This window comes from Thermobia domestica, chromosome 1 (assembly GCF_964235325.1).
Source record: "Thermobia domestica chromosome 1, izTheDome1.hap1.1, whole genome shotgun sequence".
Lineage (NCBI taxonomy): Eukaryota > Metazoa > Arthropoda > Insecta > Zygentoma > Lepismatidae > Thermobia > Thermobia domestica.
Genome location: NC_137454.1, coordinates 213,468,881 through 213,494,669, shown reverse-complemented (window position 1 = coordinate 213,494,669; position 25,789 = coordinate 213,468,881). Strand labels below are relative to the sequence as shown.

At 36.7% G+C, this 25,789-nt stretch overlaps 1 protein-coding gene across 1 annotated transcript in view; it reads left to right on the top strand.

The window, feature by feature from the left end:
• The first annotated feature begins 11,799 nt into the window (after window positions 1-11,799).
• LOC145678627 (ionotropic receptor coreceptor Ir8a-like) overlaps window positions 11,800-25,789 on the top strand; it is a 100,485-nt gene continuing 86,495 nt past the window's right edge. Inside the window, exon 1 of the mRNA XM_081748987.1 lies at window positions 11,800-11,947. Within this exon, the coding sequence (XP_081605113.1) occupies window positions 11,800-11,947 (148 nt within the window). The remainder of the gene's footprint in view (window positions 11,948-25,789) is intronic.

The following is a 25,789-nucleotide window of genomic DNA, read 5'->3' as shown; positions in this document are numbered from 1 at the left end:
AATTTGAAGCAAAATTTTAATACACACTTCACAAACAAAAAAAAAATTGTTTTAAATTGTTCAAAGTCTGGAGCAGTCTTATTTCCCCTTGAGCATTGGGAAAATAAATCTAGAGACAAACACACACAAAGAAAAAAAAATAACTTCCATAAGTTTGAAAAAATGAAATGTAAAATAAACGCGAATCCATTGTCCGAAGTTTTTCACAATCACTATGTATCTTCACTCACTTCACTCGCGATTTAATTTTACATACCTGTTCAGTCCCATTTGAGTCTTCTTTTGGCCTTCAACTTCCTCCTTGGTACCTCCTGTATGTCCAACCCTTTCCCTGGCGTCCTGGGAAGTCCAGAATTTTCTTCTAATTGTTCACCATCAGTATCAATGATCAGGATGTCATCCTCAATTTCCCAAGAGTATCTACTAGTGGTTCCTTGGTTCATTTCCCGTGCTACTTCCGGTTTGGGTTCCTCATTTCTTGAACCCTGAATAGATAAGTCCTTCATGGCCTGACAGATTCTTTTTGTTACTTGTGCATGATTTCTTTGAATTCGCCTTTTCTCTCTCCTTCTATTATTTCTATAAGAATCAACGTGAAATAATAGTTGTAATTTTGATTCGTCCTGAGGGTTTGGACGAACCCCACAATAAACGCTGCGAGTAGTTCTTGGAACCTTGAACATATTGCTTGTTTTCCTCTTAACTGATCCTACCTCTACGGTAAACTAAATACAACTGGGTATCAATTGCTCTTCTCTGCGGAACAGACTAGACCTTCCACCCACCTTATTTAAAACTTTCCTTCTAAAGGGTCTCTTATTTTTCTCTCCCCCTTTTCTCCGCTGGTTATTTGCTGAATGAACTCATATTTGAGCTTAGGGACGTGCTTCGCAAATTTCGGAGGGTCATGAACCTTCTTACACATGTCCGCATTTGTCCTCAATATCTTCCCAGTCCAGATATTTTTCGCTAGATACGAGTTTTCCGCCAATTTCTTTTCCAAAAGGAACGGACCCTGGTATCTCGGTAACAAAGAGGCTGAAATTCTCTGGGATGGGTTGGATATTCTAACAGCCCTTACCCAAACCATCTCCCCCACTGAGAACGGGTTCCTCTTCCTTCCCTTGTCGTATTGTTTCTTATATTCCATGTGTTTCTTCTCCTGAAGAGACCTCGCCCTTTTATAAATCGTCTCGATTTCTGTTTGGAGCTTGGCGACATAATTGGAATACAACCTTTCATCTTCTTCTTCTGTTTCTTCATCTCCTTCTTGGAATTTCTTCAAAAACGGATGCTCCTCCGGTCTTCCGAATTGAAGATGATACGCCGAATATCCCGTCATATTACATCGTCTGGTGTTTAAAGCATATTCAATCATTTTCACCTTATCCGCCCAGTCTTCATGTCTCTTAGAATACATTCCAAGTAATTGCTTGACATGTTTTATGACGTTTTCGCTCTTATTAGCCTTTGCTCTGTAAGCGCTAATATAGCCGTACTTGACCTCAAGGAATTCCATTGTTTCCTTCCACATTTTGCTTGTAAATATCCCATGATTATCACTCAGAATATACGAGTAAAAACCGTATTCAAAGAGAAAACTGAGTAAACACTTAATCATGATATTTGTGGTTAATTTCCTGGCAGGATAGATTTTCACATATCTAGTGAACGAGTCTATCATAACCAAGCAAAATCTGTATCCTCCTGTTTTACTGGTCCCTATAGGCCCTAGGTTGTCAATGTAAAGTTTATTATTAGGCCGGCTGCATACTGTACTCTGCATTTCTCCTATCTTTGTGTTAAGGTTGACCTTAAACACACTGCATGGAGTACATGCCCTCGTGAACATATATATATCCTTTCTCATGTTATGCCAAAAGTACTCCTTACGAAGCTTCCCATACGTCTCTTCGAAAGAAGGATGTCCTGATTCCGGGATGATGTGAGCGGCCTAGCATAAAGTGGCCTTCATGGACTCCGGGGCTCATATCATATTTTCTTCCTTGTCTTGAATTCGAGTCCGACGCATCAGAATTCCCACTGAAGAAAAGAACGTTAAACTGTCAAAATTTCTTAATTTTTCCCTTTCCTTTTTTGGAATTCCTTTCCTTTGGCCCTTCTTGAATTCTATCAATTTCCTAAGAAATCTATCTTCCAACTGTCTTCTTAACCAAAACTCTGGGTTCCTCAGATTAGATATCTCTACATCCAGCCTTGTCTCTTCTTCTTCCTTTTCTTTTGTTCCTTCCCAGAAAGGTAGATTTGACAACAAATTCTTTTTTTCTTCCTGACTAATGTTAAATTTCTTTGTTTCCGAGGTAAGAGAAGTTTCTCTTTTCAATTTCTTCATTTTTCTCTTTTCTTCCTTAATTCCCTTGGAACTAACAGTATCAATTAACATGAGGTCATGAGTGGGAAGCTCACTTAGCTCCACCAACCCATCTTTCCCCATATCAATCTTAATAAATCCAGTGTCCGGAGCATTTTATTGGGAGAGCTTCTTCGGCCTCTCTTGAACCGATAAAGTCCTCACCCTCTGTATGATTCGAATCTATCCTACTTAATAGATCGACCGCTTGCTTCTTCCCTTGAATAAAATGAATAATCACCGGAAAACATGATATTCTGGTAACCCAACGATGAATCATAGCGGGCAAGTCCTTAGCCTTCAACAGGTACATAATAGCCCTATGATCTGAGTATACATGAACTCTCTTTGTGTATGCTAGATACACTTCAAACTTTTCTAGGCTTGTAAGTATCGCAAGCAATTCAAGATAGCTGGAAGAATATTTCCTCTGGACGTTATTCAATTTCCTACTGCCATATGCAATGACCTTCATCTCCCCTACCTCGTTTTTCTGACAGAGTGCATAGCCCGAACTTATCGATGATCCATCTATATATATGTGGAAATCATCGTGTAAATTAGGGACTAACAACTCGGGGTCCTCTGCCAAAGCAGCCTTCAGTCTCTCCAGAGCCTTATTTTCTTCCTCCCCCCACTTAAATTTTACTCCCTTTTTTAGAAGATTTGTGAGAGGTGCAATGATAGAAGACATGTCCCTAATTCTAAAACGGAAAAAATTAAAAAACCCTAAAAGTTTTTGAAGTCCCTTCACATTCTTAGGGGGTTGAAATTGATTTGTCATTCTTAATTTCTCTTCGGTGCATCTCACGTACCCATTTGTAATACGGAACCCCAAAAATTCTATTTCCGTCTTGAAAAATTCACACTTTTCAGGACTTAATGTTAAGCCTGCTTCCCGAATACGTTCTAATGTTAAATCTAAAACCTCCAATAATTCTTCTGGGCTATCCCCGGAGAAGATCAGGTCATCAAAGAAACAAATCACCTTAGCGAAGTATAATTCCTTAAGGATCTTTTGCATTAATTTCGCTAGTGTCATAGGCATACCGGACAAACCGTAACAAGATTTTCTAAAGAAGTACAGCCCTTTATGGGTAATGAACGTAGTATATTTCTGGCTATCTCTATGAACCGGAACTTGGCTATACGAATATAAAATGTCTAATTTCCCATAGAGTTTCTTCCTACCCAAATGAGCCAATGACTCCGTAATACTAGGCAACATGAAGCTTTCCCTATCTGAAATCTCGTTAATTTTTCTGGCATCTAGGATCAACTTCCAAGATCCATTTGATTTCTGGTGTAAAATCGGAGCGCTGATATAGTTTGACGAAGAAGTTTTCTCTATTTGACCAGCTTCTTCCATTTCTGTCAACAAATTTTCCATAATTTTCTTCTTGTCATTTGATAAAGGTCTTAATTTAGAATAAAAAGGTTTATATTCCTTTAATAAAATCCGATGTTCAATTAAATGTGTAGTCCCTGGCTTGTAGAAAAACACTTCCTTGTTTCTCCTTAAGACCTGCTCTAATTTACTTTTATTTTCAATGTCAATATTAACATCAGCCAACAGTTTTTCTATTATGACATCCTTATCCTCTACTATTAAAAGTTCTTCATTTTGTTCCGCATCATAAGGTTTATCAAATAATTACACCGGTGAGTTATCGTCTTCTATTCTATAACCTCCCCGACACAAAGACAAAACCAGACGACTTTTCCTAATAAGATCCCTCCCGGCTATAATTCTTTTAAACAAGTCTTTCACGATAAAGAATTTCTGCCTTATTTTCTTTCCTAGAAAATTAACATCAACAACCACATATGCATCCGAATATGTCGACCCAGAAGCCAAGGCTATATGCAAGTTTGCTTTGTGCAAAATACAACCTTCTTTTTCCCATTCCAAAGCCTGCCTATCCGAAACATAACAACAAAAAGCCCCCGTATCAATATACAAAAGAGCCGGCTTGTTTAATATGTTTACAAGTATGAGCGGCTCCTCCATCTTTCCTTTAGATTGTTTTGCAGCACCAATAAAAAATTATGAGCTTGTGCCGCACTCTCCATCTGTTTGTCACCCGTGCTGTTTACAGGATTTGCCACCGAATTGTCCTCCTCGTGGTATTTTGTTGTGTTCCGAGGGTGGGTCTTTGACCTATTTGAAAACCTTCTTCTTTTGTGTACCTCATCCGGGCCACTCTCTCTACTTGATTCCGGACACTTGTCCTTTGTCTCCCCTTATAACTTTGTTTTTCTACTTTTTTCTTTTTCCTTCGAGGTAAAGATGGTCTCTCACTCATTTGTGAAGACGTCACCTCCCCTCCTTCCTTGGTTTTGCCATTTCTATTCCTATTGACCCACTTTGACGCTGAATGCGCCATCCTATTTTCCCTTCCATCTCCCTCACTATGGGAAGACTGGAGCTTTTCCTCCCTTTTCTTGGAGCTTGATCCTTCCCTCTTACTTTTATTAGCCAGAACAAATTCTGCATGTACAAGTCGGTTAATTCTTTTCTCCGATTTGAACTTCCATCCCCCTTCTGAGAGTAGGATTTCAACTTTGACCTTCTGTAAAAATGGAGCCCCTAATAAAGCTTTTACTGGAAAATCCTCTAGCACATAGAACATTGTTCTAAACCTTCTGCGTTTTATGTACAGATTTACCACACCAGTTTGGTGTGAGAAAGTACACCCAGATGCCAACGAAATTTTTTCGTTTATTTTTCTGTTTTACATCCCTTCTTTATCCACTCCTGCGCACGGGATTTTGAGGCTATATTTATTGAAGAGCCAGTGTCGAAGTACAATGTTGTAAAATTTCGATTCACAAACCCATAAGCATAAGGCTCTAACTGTCCTTTTCCCGATTTCTCTTTACTCCCCTTCGAGAATGCACTTATTTTTTCTTTTCTTCCTCTTTGTTCTTTTTGAACCGTACACAAAGTGCCCTTGTATGGCCTTTAATGCCACAAGCATAACAGACTATTTCCTTACGTTGGCTTACTTTAGATCCTGCCTCTTTTTTCTTCCTAGAAAAGAATGCTGGTTCTAGACTTTCGGCCTCTATTGAAGGAGCGCTATCCAACCTAGGGTTTTGAACACCCACTGCTGCTAACTCTGTTTTCTGCTTAGCGCTATTTTCGTTCTTCACATAATTATATTCTTCCAGTAATACCGACTGGATTTCCAACGATTTAGATTCAAATTCCTTCTAAGATCGGAATTCCTTATCATGTAAATACACCTTATACTTTGGATGTATCTTTGTCATAATTGATCTTATCTGTTCCTTTTCACTCGGTATTTCCTTCAACCTAGAGAATAAAATTGACATTTCTCTAATGAATCTAGCTAGCGATTCGCTTGGTTGTTGAAATTTACCATTAATTTCCTCTTGAATCTGCCTATTGTAATCAAATGAAAAGTATTCCTGCAAAAACTGATGTTTGAATTCTCCAAAATCCGCGAAAGGCGATTTGAAATTGAACCAAACCTTGCTACTTTTCAACAGCAAATGGGTAACTACCTTATCCAGCACTTCTTCTAACGAAATTACCCTCCTCTTGGAAAATTCAATGAGCGCTGAAATGAACTCAAATGGGTCCTCTTCATCGCTTCCTTCAAACTTAGGTAATGGGATTTTAAAATCCCCTTCTAAGTTCCTACAAGAACAATTTGACTGTCTTAGATTTTGTTCTTGCTCTTTCAGTCTCAGTTCCCTAATTTTCTCCAAAATTTGTTCCTGAGAAAATTGGTTTTCTCCTCCTAACCCCAATGCTTCGTTTAAAGCCGAAATTTCTACTTGACTCGACATTTTCCTAATTTTCCTGCCCGATCTCAGAATCATAAACTATTCATAAGATTTCTATATCCCGGACGGGCCCCCAATTTGCGATTGCTTGTAAATTAATCTAATGTGCCACCCATATGCAATAGGCGCTCCCTTAACGCGCAACGCTACTCTCAATATCTATTCCTTACGCTTCCTGTTGTTCAAAGAATGAATCCATTGATTGAGAACACAATATAATCCAATTCATGAATAAAGAAGGGTATTACTGAATATATTAGTAACCAGAAATGTACTATTCTCAAAATTTATCTAGATTCTTCTTCTTCTCCCTCCTTTACCTTCCACTATACTATCTCCGCGTTCCTCCCTGAGCGAAGACCTAATTGATTCCTTATCTTACCGTTCTCTCAAGGACTTCCTTCTCTTTCCTTTAACTTATTGAGAAGCTGGAAGTGCAAATTGACTCGCTTATAAGTAGAATGTCTAGGGGATTTTAACTTAACTAAATCAAACTCTCGGATACGATTTTTAATATAGAAATCATAGACACTTTTAAAATTTAACTATTTATTAACTAATTTAAAAAGTGTTAATTTATGAAATTCTAAGATAAATCTAAATTTCCTGACTAGAATTCTTAATTATTAATTGAATCTCTAGTTTGTCCATTCAGTGACTAATTAGGATGGGCCTGTGGAGTTACTAACTCGCGTTCACTTACAAGCTGTTAGTACACTCCTTAGTTAGTTTCTATCAGCACTGCTAATCATTTATAGAGTGCGTCACCTAATTCCCTGTCTTGGAACTCATCTTACCTGAATCCGTTCCACAGAGAAGACTAGCTAATAATTTAAGGTTAGGTATGGGTTAGGTTAAGGGTATTGTTGGATCCGTATATTGAATCCGGGAAAATTCTTTGATCAGGGAAATACTCTATCGGCTTCGTCTATATTTCAAGACTAGGCGTCAAAATTATATAGAGTCCAGACTATTGGACTCTCACTAACTATTACAAACCGAGTACTCACTGTGTACTCCACTGAACATCATTTTTGTCCAATTCCCTCTATCCTTCTCTTATCCCTCTCTAATTGGGAATCGAGAGAAAAAAGAAAAATTAACAAAATTAATTCCCTAGCTACAACCCATCTAAAACACTTCTCAATCCATCCCAACCTAAATCGAACAACAAAATTTATAAATTTCAATATAACTGATTTACTAGAAACTAACTAAAACTAAATCCTTAACCTTGGTTACGACGTAGAACCAAACCTAGGACCACATTACTGAGTGGTTTCCTATCCACTGACTACCTTGGTTCTCAATATGAACCATCCTCTACTGCCACATAACTGTGGGCAAAAAATCAACAGAGCTTAAGTAGAACTCCGGATTAACTGGTCCTCATTTAGAACCTACCGAGCCACCTCATTCTGGGGCTGTCTTCAAAAAGTGAAGCCCTGTTACACAATTCCCGTCCGTATTTATAGCCGTTCTCGACAAACTAAGGGGCAACTCGCGGGGTGCGGGGAACCAAAAGTTCCTCTTGAAGAAAGAAGAAGAAAAAAATTCGCTTCGGCAGATCCAGTGACAAGTGTTTCCAACAATAAAGAAGAGTTAATTAAAATACAACAATTTACAAGTTAAATACACAGTTTACTAGATATAATATTACTAAACATATATATTGATTAATTATGTACACCTATAATTTAAGACCAGGCCTGGTATATTTAATAAATCTATTCCATATTAATTTAACAAGTTAAAATCTACATAGTATATATATATAAAAAATTTAAACCAGCAAGGTGCGCCTTGCAATATGGCGCCCTTAAATCACAACATTCGGTATTATTTATTTCTTTTCTTTATATTCAAACGAAAATAACTCGTAAACTGCTACAGATACGCGAAATCACTTTGAAACATATGTTGTGGGTCCATGTAAGGGCTTTCCAACGAGGTATATGCCATTTCTGTATCTTTAAAACTAACGGAGCTAGACTAGTTTATATTACAGTATGCGTATACCTTATAGCTTTTAATTTAGGGCTAGTAAAATTAGTCGAAACCTGCATTTGTAAGTTCGTGAGTTTTGTGTGAAGGATCTTTACGGGTTGAGGGAATGCCTTCACTAGAAGATACCTAATCATATGGTACCAGGTGGCAAACCGAATACCGTGGCAGGGGACTGAGAGGGGGGAAACAATATGGCCGCCGCTCTCTCTCTCTCTCTCTCTCTCTGTGTGTGTGTGTGTGTGTATGTGAAGCTTTATAATAGTTTTTTTGTTTTTATTATTGCTTCTTTGGCATTCAAAGATTTTTTCTTTGTTGCACGCATGAACAGTATAGTAGAATGAAATAGGAAAATGGAAGAGCATGAGAAAAATATCAAAAGTCATCTGCAAGTGCAACTACCTCCTTCGGCGAAGAAAATAAAATTAAGTACAAACTATTCCATGTGTATTTTTTGTCAAGTGGAAACAAAGAAACCACGTGTGAAATCCTCCAATTATGAAAAGCGCTACAATGTATAAAATTGAGAGCAGAATGGATGGACAAAGAATACATTGAACTGTATAGACGTTTGGGTGAAGTAACAAGTGAAGATCTAAGAAATGAAAATGCATCATGGCATGCTGATTGCTATAAAAACTGCACACACAAGGAGATGATGGAAAGAACTAGAAGATCGTTTGAAAAAGAGCAACAGGAAATCCCCATTACACATTATGAAGACTCGGAGGGTTCAAACTCATATATTACAAGATCACAAACACCAACTTATGAGAAAACAAAATGTTTCTTCTGTGACGAAGAAGGAAAACGACAAAACCCGCTGTATGTCATCGCCTACGATCGATCCGGCAGTCGTTTGAAAGAAGCAGTAAGTTTGTCAAAGAATGAAGTGTTCAAAATAACTGCATTGATCCTGGAGGTGCTCATGCACAGGATCACACAAGTCTTGCTGGAATACTCATGTTGTTAACGTGTTGCGGAAAAGCGAAGGCAAGAGGGATTCTGGTCTTAGCTCTGTGAGTGAAGAGGCTACCAAAACAGAATTTATTTATTCACTAAGCAAATTCCTTCATGAAGGTCGTGTTACGTCAATGGGTGAGGTAGAGAAACTTTATAATTCCATTGCTAAAAGCAATAATTTGAGTGACGATAAACTTCTGACTAGAAAACAGTTGAAAGCCTTGATAGAGGAATACTTGGAAAATGTTGGTGTTGTTTTTTCCCATCCAAAGAGGAAGAACGAGCCTCAAAGAATTTCTTTAAAGATTACAAACGATATTGCTCCAGCTAACACTGAATAGGATTCTGATTATGTTGGAAGAAATATGAAGATTCTTTTTAAAGCAGCAGACGTTTTGAGAAAATATGCTTTCCAAAGTGAAAAGTGGTCGTTTACCGGGACTGTGGGTGAAAGTCATGTAAAGAAGTCTATTCCAGAGGAGATCTCTCATTTGTTCAAATGGTGTTGCAAAGGAGAGAATAAAATCGGATGTGAAAACGCAGATTTTGCAATCAATGAAAGAAGTCAAAGACTATCACAGACGTTCATGTATGAAATATTGTCTCCTCATCAAGCAGCATATACAAAAGAAAGGTCTACGCCACACTCATGATCTACTATTACAAGTGGCAGTTGGGCTCACTATGCACTCAGCAACACGAAGTAAATTTATTGTACAGTTTTTACATCACGCAGGTGTGTCTATCGAATATAACAAAATTCTTCGTATCGTGACTCAAATAGGAAATGAAATTATCAAGAGTATGGATTCCTCAGGTGGACATTATATACCATCAGAACTTGTTCCAGAAAGGTTTGTGTATTACGCGGCAGATAATATTGACTTCCAAGAATACTTGCCATATGGTAAAGGGACTCTACATGGTACTGTTATGGTTATTTATCAAGAGAAACAGGAGGAAGATGTATCTTCTCAAATCAGTTTGTCAGGAAAACCTACGACTAGATCACTCGAGAAGATACCCGAAGCAATGTCTAAAATGCTACCTTGCGTCATCTCAGGATCATTAAGACCGTCAAATCCCTCTCTGGTAAGTTCAGCAAAGTCTCCAGAGGAAAGTTCTGAGTTAATTCAAAGATACGAACGAGATGACATAGTCTGGATGATGGCAAGTTTGCAATTTCTCCGATTGCATGCTGATGATGATTTTGAAGATTCAGAAGAACAGTATAAGAAGTCTTCTGGAAGAACTACAACAAACTCTGAATCTTCTGTAGTGCCGACATGGTCGGCTTACAATTCGATTCTTAACAAGACCATGCCCAAAACGAGAGTTTGTCGACTAACTTTGATTGATAGCAGTCCTACCAATGCTTCAACTCTGCTTACGTTTATGAAAATACTTGACGAAAGAGTAGAACTGGAAGAAAGAGATACAACAACACCCGTAATTACTTGCACTGAAGCTTCAATCACAAACCAAGTATTTCTTACTCTGTTGCTGTTCTTGATAACATGGCGGAACTCCAAGCGTTGAAAAAGCCAGTGCATGTTAACACACGTCTCGATTTGTATACAGAATTATGCAAAAGAATAAAGTCAACAATGTTGAAATACGATGAAACTCACCTTGTTTTTGATACGTATGGAAATAAGTCATTAAAGATGTCAATGGGGAAGAAAAGAGCAAGAGACAGCCCAACAATCGAATACAAGATATCTGATCTGCCAATATAAAAAAAAATGTCACTATGAAAAATCTTTTATCTCATCCAAAAACCAAAGATGCATTTACTGCTTATCTTTCAGAAAAAATTCTTCATGCGAGTAAATTGGGAAAATGCTTAGTTGCCAGCTGGAGGACAGAAGCAAAATCTTTAGAATTGAAGGACATCAATGAGTTAAAAAAAAGTATTCATGAAGAAGCAGATACAAAAATAATACTTCACAGTCTTTATGCAGCGTCTCAAGGGGCACAGACCATCCACATAATGTCCCAAGATACTGATATACTTGTTCTTTGTGTGGTGGTCTAGACACTTACCTGCCAATACGAAGTTTGTCGCTGGAGTTGGAGTTAATAAGAGAATGATAGATATTCATACTATCCGTACCTCTCTTGGATCTTCTAGAGTAGAAGCCTTACTTGGATACCATGCTGTTTCATGGTGTGATATTACTGGGGCATTTTCAAGGAAGTCAAAGAAGATGTTTTGGAAAGCATTTTACAACGCTGGAGTTGGCATGCTTGCATCTCTTGGAAACCTCGGTTCTAGTAAGTTCAGTGACGACGATGAAAGGCTAATTGAGAAGTTCATTTGCAATGTTTATGTGCCGAACACTAAAATTCAAGATATTGGGAAACTACGATGGTGGCTATTCACGAAAAGGGACATTCAAGGCTCAGATCTTCCTCCAACCAGAGCGGCTCTTACACCTTTCATTAAAAGGGTGAACTTCCAAGTACTATTGTGGAAAATCACATCCAAATCTGCCAAGCCCACTAGATTGTGGATGGGAAGAAGAAACCAGTGACGAAAATATTATTGTTCCTGTGATGTGCACACTACCTTGCGCTCCAGAGACTGTATTGCAGTTGATTCGCTGCGGTTACACAGTAAGCAAATGTTCTTTGACATGCAAATGTCGATCTCGGACCATGCGATGCGGAACTGTGTCTTTGTGGATGAGATGAAGATCAGTGTGAAATTCATGACTTACGATGGGAAGATTCAGAAGATGACAGTGATGAGACTCTCGATGACTAGTGAGAAACCATACGAGTTACATCGTAAGGGAGAAACCTTAGAAATAGTATATAAGGAATGCTCAGGTGAAAAACTATCGGTGTGACATCATAGGAGAGAAACCTTAAAAGTATAGTGTAAGGAATGCTGAGGTGAGAAACCATAAGTGTGACATCGTAGGGGAGAAACCTTAAAAATATGATGTAAGGAATGCTCAGGTGTAAAAACATCAGTGTTACATCATAGGGTAGAAATCTTTAAAATATTGTGTAAGGAATGCTCAGGTGAGAAATCGTAGGTGTGACATCTTAGGGGAGAGACCTTAGAAATAAAGTGTAAGGAATGCTAAGGTGAGAAACCAAGTAGTAAAAACCCACTAACGAACTGACGATTGGGTCAGATAGAAAGTGGATTCTCTAAACAATAGATAAATGAAGTAAATCAAACCCCAAGGTTAATTTAAATGAAGTAAATCATCTATATTGTAGACAATAGTATATACTTATTAGTCACAAAAAATTCTCACAAGAATATATATTACATCCGAAACTGTGTAATTCAAGGATATATTTCTAAACTAATTGTATCACAGAACATCATATTAAAGATATTAGATATAAGTACGTAAAGCCAAGGTTAATTATGTTGCATTTCTTTTCAGTTTATGTTCGTGTTGTGCTTTCGCTATTAAAACCCACAAATTCTGACACCTATCATTACATTAACTAGTTATTTTGTGTTAGTTTTAAAGATACGACATCAATCTCTCATTTCAAAGCCACCGATCTGGCCTACAAGTTTATTTCATGCCAATTCCGACTACCTGTGACAGTTTACAAGTTGTTTACCTTTGAATAAAAAGAAATGGATAAAAAATAATAATCTAATTTTGATACTGAAGCACGCCAATATTTAAAATATGGAGTCGCTATGGCACCAAATTGTTCTAAAATAAAATTTATAATGTATTATTTACATTTTTGCACAATCACGAAAATTTTAATATATAATTTGTAGAAGTTATAGCACTCTAAATCTAGAGAGACGAATTTCACCGGCGGCCATATTCTTTCCCCCTCCCGGTTCCCTGCCTCCTTTTTCGGCTTGCCACCTGGTACCACATGATTAGGTACCTTCTAGTGAAGGCATTCCCTCAACCCGTAAAGATCCTTCACACAAAACTCACGAACTTACAAATGCAGGTTTCGACTAATTTTACTAGCCCTATATTAAAAACTATAAGGTATACGCATACTGTAACATAAACTAGTCTAGCTCCGTCAGTTTTAAAGATACAGAAATGGCATATACCTCGTTGGAAAGCCCTTACATGGACCCACAACATATGTTTCAAGGTGATTTCGCGTATCTGTAGCAGTTTACGAGTTATTTTCGTTTGAATATAAAGAAAAGAAATAAATAATACCGAATATTGGGATTTAAGGCGCCATATTTAAAATATGGCGTTGCTATTGCAGCAAATTGTTCTAAAATGGAATGTTTGATGTGTTATTTACATATTTGCACAACTTTCAACGTTTTAGTATAAAAGTTGTAGAAGTTATAGCACTTTAAAGCCAGAGAGACAACTGTCACTGGCAGCCATTTTGTTTCCCCCCTTCCGGTCCCCTGCCACGGTTTTCGGCTTGCCACCTGGTACCACATGATTAGGTATCTCCTAATGAAGATATTCCACCTACCCGCAACATCCCTTCATTCAAAATCCCACGGACTAGGAAATACTGACATATGCTCCTGGACTATATTTTTCGGAATTTAGTGCTACTAGCAGATAAGATAATAACTAACTGAATAGACTTATTTGATATAATGCCCATCTGTTATGAGTTGAAATTAGTTTTACTATATTTCATGTACCTTCACAATGATTAAGAGAATGTCTATTTACACAGAAAATCTAAGAAATAAATACCCCTTTATTACACCATATAGTTATGACGAAAAAGTGTTCCTTATTATTCAAACCGAAACCATAAGGCATGAACACTATCTAAAGAGGGGTTTCCTCTTGATAAAGTCGTTAGGCAAAATGGGAATTAATCAAAGGAGCATTTTTTACTACGCCTAAAATGTGGGACATGATTTTCATTAGGCAAAGCAAGAATTAAACGAAATGTGACTATTACTAACATGTTCAAAAATGAAATAAGGGATATATAGCAACTTTATCGTGCTGTATGTTTGCGGGACCAGTGGTCGAGTTGGAAATGAATTACTAGCAGTATACTAAAACCGTCAAAAATAATAAAATTATGTGTTCGGGTAAATACTGTTCGTTAAAATCTTCCTTATTCAATTCACTTTGTGTCAGTAGCGTATACAGAATTTCATCAAGAGGGATAGGGATACAATATTATTTACTTCATTTTGGAAAATGTTATAAAATTGATTGAATAATATTCGCATGGTTTTAATATACATACCTTAATATGCTAAATGTTTATTTCTCCCTTTAATATTTTTGTAAAGGGAGGGTTTAAACCGGAAACCCATCTTGGAATACGTGCAGTACTGAATCAACTATGAACGAATATATACACAATTTTTCATGGCCTAGGATCGAACCAAAGTCCCAGCACACCATAGGTGAACGGTTTACCACTTGTTTTGTACTTCTTTGAAAATTCTTTCTGACTATTTTCTCTTTCTGATACTTTTTATGACTACCAGTGTGGCTAGGGATACAAATAATATACAATGATCAATAACAGTTAAATACGCCCATGCTCTTCGGAGGGACTTGAATCTCTGAAGGGTTTCGCCTCACAACACTTCAGTTCAGACCCACACTGTTTTTTCCTATGCTCAATGTTCGTGGGTTTCCTTAGGGAAATTTCCCTCCACTGATACCAAATTTTTCCAATTTATCAAACTTTTCTTAGTTTATTGAGTGTCCAATTCCTATGACAGAAGTTATATAAGATTAATTTAGCTATATTAAAGGAAGACTCAACCACATTTGTTTTGTTGAATTGCTTTTCTTTCTACTTTTTCTTTCCTTTATTTTTTAAACCCTTATCCAGGCAAGCTATTTTTGTAACGTAGACGGGCAAGCGGGGCCTCTCAGGCCCACTGTATATTTTAAGTGCAGAATATATATATATATATATATATATATATATATATATGATCAAACAGCAAAATTTTGTGTAACCCTTTTTTAAGCCCAACAGAATAGCATCCGGGCAAGCCATTTTTGTAACGTAGACGGAGAACCGGGGTCTGCCAGGACGAGTATATATATTAAAAGCAAAGCACGTAAAATTCATTGGCTATTGTCACATACTGTTCCGGCTAAAGGTTACAATAGCCACGTGTTCAATATATACGTGCCCATTTGATCTTGTATTTCACAGAAATTGTATTAAAATTACATGGGGCCACCTAGGCCCCGGTTGCCCGGTTACATCAGGAAAAAGTTTTCAATTTAAAAAAAAAATACATTAGCTTTACCAACTCGATATGCTCATGATTTTAACTTCGACTAAGGATAGAAGAATTCAAAATTTTATGTCATCGAAATATGTATGATTATTGAGAAATTCGAAAAAAATTAAGCTACTGGGCCTGGGGGGGGCCCGGTTGCCGGATAATGATTTAAAAAATTACACCCATCCAACAATGGGTGCAAATTATACTACTTTGGACAGACAGACAGACAGACAATTACACATACAAATGTGCTATTGTATTGGTTTACTTCTGAAGATCAAAGAAAATTTAAGGATTTATATTGGCCTATCACCGCGAGAATTTCCCTAGATATTAACTTTTATTGAGAAATCCCCTTTTACCCTTTTTTGCTAAATTTACCTACGAAAGTTCCCTAGATTAGGCAAATTTCCCTCAAACTACGAACACTGTTTCCGCCGGGTATCAAACTCAGATTTGCCTATACTAAGGTCCCTTGACCAGCCACTAGACTAGGGTTGAGAGCACCACTGATATATAGTGTTCCCATGAAATTACGTTATAACTGAACATAATAACCGAATCTTATTTTATGATCCTCAGCTGATGAATGTGTTCGCTTTCCAGGATACAATATTTGTGTTAAATACTGTTACCCGTAAGACGAGAAATAAGCTTTACTCGTTTCGTTTTCTAAATTTTGTGGCAGTCTCGTCTCGATTCTCGAAGAATTCTTTTTCGTATTGTCTCGATTCTGGAATATTTTTTTCTGTTCTTCTTTCAATAATTTCTCGTCTCATTTTGTAAATGTATGTTTTTGACTTTTGGAAGTAATCTTGGTAGAATTTTGTGCTTGGCAAAAGGAAATTCAAATGGTGTATAAAAATAGCATACTTGGACCTCACCAGATTGAAAAACACATAATCAAATTGATCACGTTTAAGTAGATAGAAGAAGAATACAATCTAGGATAATTGATGTTTGGTATTTCAGAGGACCTCACTGTTACACTAACCACTATCTGATAGCAACGATAATAAGAGAGAGAGAATATCGTTGAGTAAGGGAAATATTTAACATCTGAAATAAAACTTAGAGGAAAGCCAGGCTACGGGGGGATACCAGCTTAAAGTGTCGAATAGATTCTCGGTTTAGAAGGTTGGGGGTGCACTAGTATTGAAGATACTTGGGTTTAAATTAGGGATAGCATGAAAATGTCAGCAATAGAAAAATTGGGGCTCGTGGAAATACATAGTAACAAACCATAGTTAGACCAGGAATACATTAAACTAGCAGAGAAGAGAAAACAGGAAAAACTGCGTTGACCACAAATTCCGAATGATATAACTGCATAAAATTTCATAGACATCAGGTGAGAAACTTCCAAAACTTTTAGAAAAAAAAGGCGATATTTTCAAAGCTGAAACTAATGAACCTGAAGTTAATACTAAAAATAAAATCCTTCGAGACCATAAGGGTATCAGTGAATTTAAGAAAGACTACCAACCTCGCGCTTATATATTAAGGGAAGCCGACGGAACGATTCTTACTGATACAAATGGTATCTTGAATAGATGGAAAGATTTCTTTGACGATTTGCATAACATGCAGCCAAAAACTAATCTTCGTGGAGGGAAATGTGCACAGCAGAATATTAAATTCAAGAACCTAACCGAACAGAAATAGAAATTACTCGACGCAGAAATAAAGAAAATAAATCCAGTTGGCTAAGGACAGAAGTCATTGGAGAGCTTTTGTAAACGCGGCATTGGTTCCTCCAGGTTCCATTGCTTCCACAGGCAATAGAGTTAGTTAGTTATATAAAAATAACTGTGTAATAATTAGCATAGTTAAATATTAGATACATATAAGAACCCAGGTTATTAATCAATACTTACCTTCAAACGAACATAAAAATCGTTGACAGCACAAAACTACTAGTAAGTAATTTTAGAAAGACAAAATTTTTGGGGTATATAGGTTTATGAAATGCAAAGAGTCTTACTAAACATCTCAACACTTACAGGTATGAGTAATATCACAGAAATAAGCAAATATTAGACCAAACTGTTCCATTATAAACTAATTCATATAGAAAGTAGAATGCCTCACTATCTAATATGGAAATAATTTCCTTAATAAAAAACAAATACCGTATCACATAAATAATTTAAGCAATTTAATAGTTAACAGTATTGCACACATAGTTTAAGCTTAAACCATTAAACCATGCAATGACGTATGAAGATCCGTTATCCGGTTTACACTGAGAAAGATCCGTTATCCGGTCAGCGGTGGGAGACCCGGGTTCGATTCCCGGTGGTAGCTCATGTAGTTCGGATTCCACGTTAATCAGTAGGTCCATGTCTCATATAGCCTCGCTGCTGAAAGGGACGCTAAACTAAAATCAACTCAACCGGTCAGCGGTATATTGTACAAATATACGGAACCATTGTGTTTACTACGGAAATCTGTACGGAGTATACATGATCCATATGCTAAAAGATATGTACAGTCTTTTTCCTGCTTAGATGTTACATCATGAAGCTGTAGGATGTCTGACATGTAACAATGTTCCGTATGTTACATACGTATACATATGTTACATATCGTCGCATGAGAACCAAAGGAACGTAACTCCACAAATGCGGTTTTCGATTTTTTCATGTTTGGTCATAATTTTGAAAGCCTCACTTGGTGTAAATGGAACGTAACGCCATCTGTTCTCCTTGTCGATCATCTGTTGTAATGTAGCTCATTTACCATTCTTATTAAAACACATCTTTCTAAGAAAATAATATTTTTGTCCTCTCGCATGTAAACCTACGAACATGGAGTTAGGTTCCTCTGGTTCTCATGAGACGATATGTCAGGTATATGTTATATAAGTCAATCTGTATGTGAGATCCTAATAGCTATATAGTTCTTTCTTTAGTACGGAAAGTACGTTTATTAGGAACACTTGTACGGAAAGTGCGGATAAAACATACGCTTTTAGTTATACGTTTGCTGCAGGATGTTACATAAGGTTATAAGTAAAATCCAAAACCTACAAGATTTACGCATCTTTCCATCTTTCCTGCAGCATCTTTCCATCTTTCTCTTACTCTTTATTGGCCCACCTGAGCCGGTGGGCCTTCTCGCACGGCAAGGTCTGCGGGGCCGTTAGTTACATCCCTGGGCCTGTTCCATACATGACAAATTAATTAAGGGAACAATATTGACAAATCTCAAAGTCATACGAATAAATATTATTTCTAGGGCCCCTAATAGTAGACATTTTTACTGAAATGGCCCCATAACTCATTTGTGTTTTATTTACTTTTTGTGCGTTGTTTTGTTTATGTAATGTAGTGAACCTGTTCGATGCTTCATTTATAATTTCATGTTCGTACAGTATCTGGAATAAGAAAATTTTCTCTTAAAGTGGGCCCCCTCGAACGGCGGGGAGCTTCGCTCGGGGGCAGTTGCCCACCCTGCCCTCCCAAAAGTTTGGCCCTTCCCACGAGCCCCATGAAATTCCTCGTCTCGCTTCGAATTTAAAAATGCACTTCTTGTCTGGTTTTTTGGTGACGATGCTTCTCTGCCAGAAAAGATATAAATAAAATAAACGAAATATGAAATATCAATAAAAGCTAGAGAAGAGCCTATGTCTTGATCTGAATCAAAAATTTCTGTGTGTGCAAGTTCCCACACTCATTAATAATACTAGCAATAACGACTCACGTAATAGGGTCTATAGGACATTGTTTGTATTAGTCCAATCAATTTATATACGTATCTCCAGGTAGGAAAAAGGTAAAAGTAGGCAGTTCTTTTAATTCTTTCCCCTCCCCCTTTTCTATTTAGATGTCGATATTTGAAATCGATGCACATGACATGCAAGAAGGTACACCCTTCCTTCTCCTCTTTAATAAACTATGCACAAGGCCAAATGAGCTAGAAAAAATATATCGAAGGCATTAACTAGAAGAGGTATCAACAAAAGTTTACATACTCTGTTTAATATCGCATGTTTAATGTCATATATCATTTCCCCCCTCTCTGGACCGTCTTTCTTGCTACAAATAAATGACTCTTTTCTTTGGCGCGTATATAGAAACAGGGGTCATTCTGGCGCTAATTCACCTGTTTCGAAGGTGAACGCATATATGTATATTCTTTTTCCATATTTTTTCCCCCTAGGACTAGTCGATAATAAGCTTCGATTGGACATGCAAAGCGTTATCTGTGTACTAGCTATGAGCTGTACTGAGCGAGAATCGTCGATTGAAGTAAGCAGCGACTAGAAGTAGCAAGAAAGAAAAAAAAGTTGTGCAAATAAAAGTCGTAAAAATTTAGAATATCGATATGCAATGATTGACGTTGACAATTTTCTTCTGTGAAAAATAAGGAAAAAAAAAAGATATTGGAAATGACAAATGATCATGCGCGCGGCTATTTGTGAATACTCTTAACAGTTTTATTCTTACTGGTTGTTACACGGGCATTTCATCCTTAGCGGGAAAAGGTGACTGTAGCGGCGTTACAAAGTTATAGTTCTGGATTGTGATTCAAGGTGGCGCCACCCAATTTGAATCATTGGGTGTATGAAGTGTATCAGCAAGCCAGTTTGTAGACAAAAGGTAAGTGTTTAAATTTAATCAAGGTGGCTCTCGTTTATAAATATCAAAATTTATTTAAAAAAAAAAAAAAAAAAAAAAAAAAAAAAAAAAAAAAAAACATCGTCTCTCACAACACAGAGACAAAACATGTGTGAAATAAAGAATTAAGGAATTATGACTTAAATTTAAGGAGGTAGGAGAAGAAACTATCCATAAACCTTAATTGTTGGAGGTCCACACTATTGAATAAGACTATTAATATAACTTGCTGCGTGAGCATGGTAGTAGCATGGCTGTAGGATAAATTACAGAGGAGCAACGCTGACCATAGATGGACACCCCCTGAAAATTTGAGGCGCCGTTGTACATCGTGCGGTATTAATTTATACTTTAAAAAGTTGCCTTTTAAACATTTAATTTATTGTTCTATTCACTGGCGCAAATCCTGGGGGATAAGGGGGACACGGCCCCTCCAATCTTGGAACTGGGGAACTGTCCCTCCCAATAGTCCGATTTGAAATGTGTTGTTTGGGAAGAAATGTGATGACTTGTGTCCGATTGCCACACAGAAAAGTGAGATGAAATTGATGTCTACAGAATAAGCCTCAAATCTGCCCGCCTCTCATGAAGACCACTACTCCCCTGATCCTCTACAGAATTGTTTTTCAGCTTCATAAACGGTCTTACTCGTCCCCCCATCCAATGTTGAAGACAGATTTGCGCTGCTGGTTCTATTGTAACATTATGTTCATAAAAGCTAAAGGAGGCAGGAAATAAAAACAAGCGAATAAAGATGAAAAATTTTGGGAGGCAAAGAGCTGCATTGTAGAGACCACACTGACATACATAAAATAAATAAATAAATAAATAAATAAATAAAACAAGAATTGTGTTAACTTTCGTGCAACTAATTGCACAAATAAACAAATGAACAGTTCTTCAATAATCAAATGGTTTATTTTCACAAGTGATGATCTTTCATCGCACACTGAAGCCCCAAAAGTACTTGCAATCAAACTTATAGAATTCATCGTTCAACTTTTCGCACTAAACATTTCATCTACACATCTCACTGTTTTAACTACAGAATATATTTATAACTCGTGCTGATAATTCCGGACTGTTCTAATTGCGAAAAAGCAAGGACCAACGTATTACTGAAATCACCAATCTGGAAAATATGCTCTTCTTATGACAAAACAGTGTTGCCACAATCCTTGCTCTGGAGTGGGCTGAAAAATAGTACCAAATTGAAACAAAAAGGGCTGAATTCATTATTTTATACCAGTGTAATACATGGCTCTATAGCACGAAACTAAAAGAGATAAAGTTCTAGAACACTCCCCCCACCTCTTCCAAGAGTCCAAATCAAGAAAGTGCTCTTTTTCTTAAAAAAAAAAAATATATTTTTAAAAACATCCAAATAGAAGGACCCTGTGGCGTAACAATGGTCTTTGGCGCCCCTAGGCAAAATCCCTAGTGGTGCCTCCCTCACCCATTTAATAGACCAATGTATGACCATCTGTAACTTACGCGTACGCGCCACATCCCACATTTGGCTAGTTTGGGGCAGTGTTGCCAACATGAGATTTTTCTTTCCGCTAAAACAAGGCTAAAATCTTGCTAACTGAAAAAAAAAAGTTATTACGTCTACAAAAATACTGTAAGCAATATTGCAATCGGTATTTAAGAAGATCAACTAATTATTAGATTACTCTCCAATAATGTTGAGATTAAAGCCTAAATAGATCAGTATCGTCCTAATCCATTTAGCACTACGTTATCTCAGTCAACGTCAGGAGCGGACGAAGGCAAAATTTTCACCCTGCCAATGAGTCTTTGCTACCTCACCTAGTCCTGGCCTATACTTTACATTTTATTACAGTGATGTTAGAAAATACTTTCGAAAATTTATTTTGGAGTGCTCGTTTGGGCGCCCCCTGACGTTAGCGTCCCGGGCAGTTGCCCGGCTTGCCCAACCTTTGGTGTTTGTGCTTGGTTTTGTGTAGCCGCAGTACGGGGCAATTGTGCTGTGCCTGATGGTAACACTTTTTAACTCGTTTTCTCCAGATCTTATAGGTCATAGAATTTGTCGTTATTGTTGAAAGCCTGTTGCGCAGAGGAATTTTATTTATAGTTAGTAAGTTTAGTACATGTAATATAGGACTGGTATCGTCTTAATATAGGAGGATTAATTTCTTAATCATACAGTGCTATAACGTCGACGAGTTAACAGTAATGCCAATAATTTGATACGCAACTGCGAGCGAAGTGAGCAGGAATTTTTTTTTTCTTACCATGTTTGGAAATGAAGACCACGAAAACTTGGGGCTACATTTATATGATTTGCTTCTCTCAAAACCTGGGGCGCCCCCTAATATACCGAAACGTCCTGCAACCGTAGGCAATGCCTACCCTGCCTACCCTATTGCTACGCCACTGGGAGGACCCCAAACAACCATGAAGTAGATGAAACTTTTGTCGCACGTAGGAAGTAGGACAGAGGCCGCAAATCAAAAGATAAAACAGTTATCGTCTTCGGTATGTATTGTAAGGAAACCAAATGCGCTCTATTTCAAAGTAACCAATAAACCAAAACGGTATTATGGCCATATATGGAAAAAATATATATAAAACGAGAAACAAATCAATCATCTCCGAGTTCGCTCCTCATGACATCACACAGTATGAGTAACGTGAGATGTAGGAAAGGTCTTACTGACACTTTTGAAAATGTGACAAGTATTTGTTAAATGGAGCTGAATTGGGTAGAATTGTACCAACTTTTTTCACAAAAGGGGCTGAAAATGCCAGCGTGGTACCAACGGGCCGATGAATGACAAAAGGGGCTGAATTTGGTACAATTGTACCAAGTGTGGCAACAGTGTGACAAAATGTGATTCGAACAGAAATAAATTGCCGTTTGCAATATGAACTATATGTTTAAGAAAACTATTGTAAATTTATTTTGTAATACACCAACACTATAATTGGGCTTATGTATGTTGTGTTGATGACAAATTAAGTAATTAATTAAGCAACGAGGGAGATCTGCATCACTGTAGTTAGTTCACTGCTCTCCCGACGGGAATTGAACACAGTACCTCACTCACTAAAGGCACACGTGCTAGCTACTTGACCAGCGTTTAGGGCTTGAATATAACCTCTGCTTAATATCTTATTCCTATTATTATAACAAATTCTCAATAATAATCAATAACCCTTTATTGTATAGTTGATTCTGTAAATACTCGTACTTTTTTCCAAGTTTGTGCACAATTAATAATAACACTTTTCATCTTGTATTAACAACCTTCATTACAGGAAGAAATAAAAGGAAACGCAGGACAATCTCACTTGTTGTGAATTCCAATTAACAATCTTTCATAGCATACATTAGCTATCATTAAAGACTTAAAAAAAATGAAATTAAACCTTTCAGTTTCACGTCCTACGATTTTACGCCCCCTTAGGCTAAAGGAGATAGTTGATTAATGGTAATGAATGCTTATAAAATAACTAGTGAAATGAAAATGTAGGACGAAACAGTAAAATCTCTAGAAAACTCACGAACACAATATTGTATACTACAAACTCAGTTAGCCTGGGCTCGAACTACAAGATCAGAGGGTAGCGTTCTATCACTGACCCGCCGTAACCCCATAAATAAATTATTACTTTTTGCTCTTACGACTCAGTTGATTTGCATGGAATGAGAGAGTAATATATTAAAAAAGAAATTGGAATGAAAAAAATTCTTCACTATACTCTCTACTGAACTTATTTATTTAATCTTCATGGCAACACTTGAAATTTAGGAAATTAGCCGTATAGTCTTTTCAAAATGCTTTTAAAAAAACTAATTTTTAATTTCAAATATTTTCTTACAATTCAAGAGCCTAGTTTATAATGTGAAACTTCCGGGCACCTAAATCTTTACACTATATACAAGCCTTTGAAAACTGTATTAGTTCACTTAGTAGCATTTTACATTTATTTCATTATTACATCTGTTGTATACACTTCCCAAAAATAACGTAAGCTATTTCTACGAGATCATAAAAAGAAAATCAGGAAAAGGGACAAAGTGAATGATTATGAAAGAATTTGTGAAATGAAAATTTGGGAAGAAATAAGAGAACCTCAAGAATAATGATGAGCAAATGCAAGACCGGGTGGTCTTGGTCTTGGTGTTGGTCTTGCACATCCAGTCTTTGTCTTGGTCTTGGTCTTGCACTGAAACCCTTGGTCTCAGAAAATTGCCACGTCAAGGCGAAGAAACTAGCTGAGGGCCATCGTACATCGAAGCTTCTCAGTTGCAGCAATTGACCTGCCAATAATGGCAGAATAGCTATGATGATGATGATGATGATATGTTTAGCAAAATTGGCCAAAAAGAGAGAAAAAAATTAAAATAATAATGCTTATAATCAAACCTCAATATTTTAGAATAATTTGAGTGAAAGCTGAAAACGACTCAACTATATGTCTTTTAAGTAAAATAAATTTATATAAATACCTTTGACCTATATTAGAAATACAAAATAACGGCATAAAACTCCAAGTTATTTGAAATAATTGTACAAAATCACTTTCATTTCCATTCTCATTTCCGCACTTTGAACTAAATCTCGAAAACGGCTCTAACAATTTTATTCATTTTTCATCAATCGATATTTCACAAATAATCATATAGTGTAATCCGGTTCTTTGAAAAAAAAAATCATAAGGATTCTTTGGGGTGAGTTTTCCTCAACGATTTCCTCAGAGACAAGTCAGACAATTTTGATTGTATTTCATGAATAAATGTTTCGTTAATAAACTTACAAAATGGTATAAATTATTTTTCATTTAAAATTCCAGTATTATAATTGTGTTTATATCCTATTAATAAATGTTTTGGAAACACAACTACAGCATAATATGATTACATTTGAGAAGTAAGAGTGAGAAAGCATAGTTCGGAGGCCCGTACCCTTTATTGGGAAAGGTTGACTAGTCATGTATGACTTCATCCAAACATAGATATTCACTGTTTTGGGTTTACAGCTTCATGTAGAAGGATAACAAAAAATATTTCAAGTAAAAATTGCATTTTTTTTTTTTGTCGCAGAATCTGAAGCTGCAATAAAAATAGGGAGTTTCCATTCGAAATTTTAAAGTTGCTCCATCATTCTCCCTTAGGGAAGGGGAGGGAAACTTCATTTTATGTTAGTTGAATAGATCTTTTTAAAATATTGAACACGCGTTTCGTGGTTTTTGAATCACTGGTGTATTTTTCGAGATATTCCACTGTCCCAACTTTTTTGCATCGCAATTTGCTACAAAAAAAGAAAAGAAAACAATAAATAAATAAATAAATAAATAAATAAATAAATAAATAAATAAATAAAGAAAGAAAGAAAGAAAGAAAGAAAGAAAGAAATAAAAGATCATACAATTGCGAAGCAAACGAAAACTTATATAACAAAAATCTATGTTCATAGTTTATTGCCAAACTGAGCTACTTCTACGAGAAAAGAGCGTAGTATAGTTTTACCCCTCATAATAAATGAGTAATCTTTTGGTCTGTTATTTAATATGGTTGTAATTAATAACTCCTCGAAAACCCAACGCTTCTTTCGTTCTCAATACTCCATACCAATCGACTATGAACAAAACACCATATTGTTGGGGACTGGCTGTAAAATTGACGAAAAGACAGCATGTGCACTTCGACATTTTCAGCATATGAAAATCGCGATTCAATGGGCTTTCAAAATGCAAGACCTTGCCTTACTTTTTGAAAATAGATAACTAGCAAAAATACGGGACTTACTCCCTTTTCCTATTCTTTTGTTGTTTCAAGAT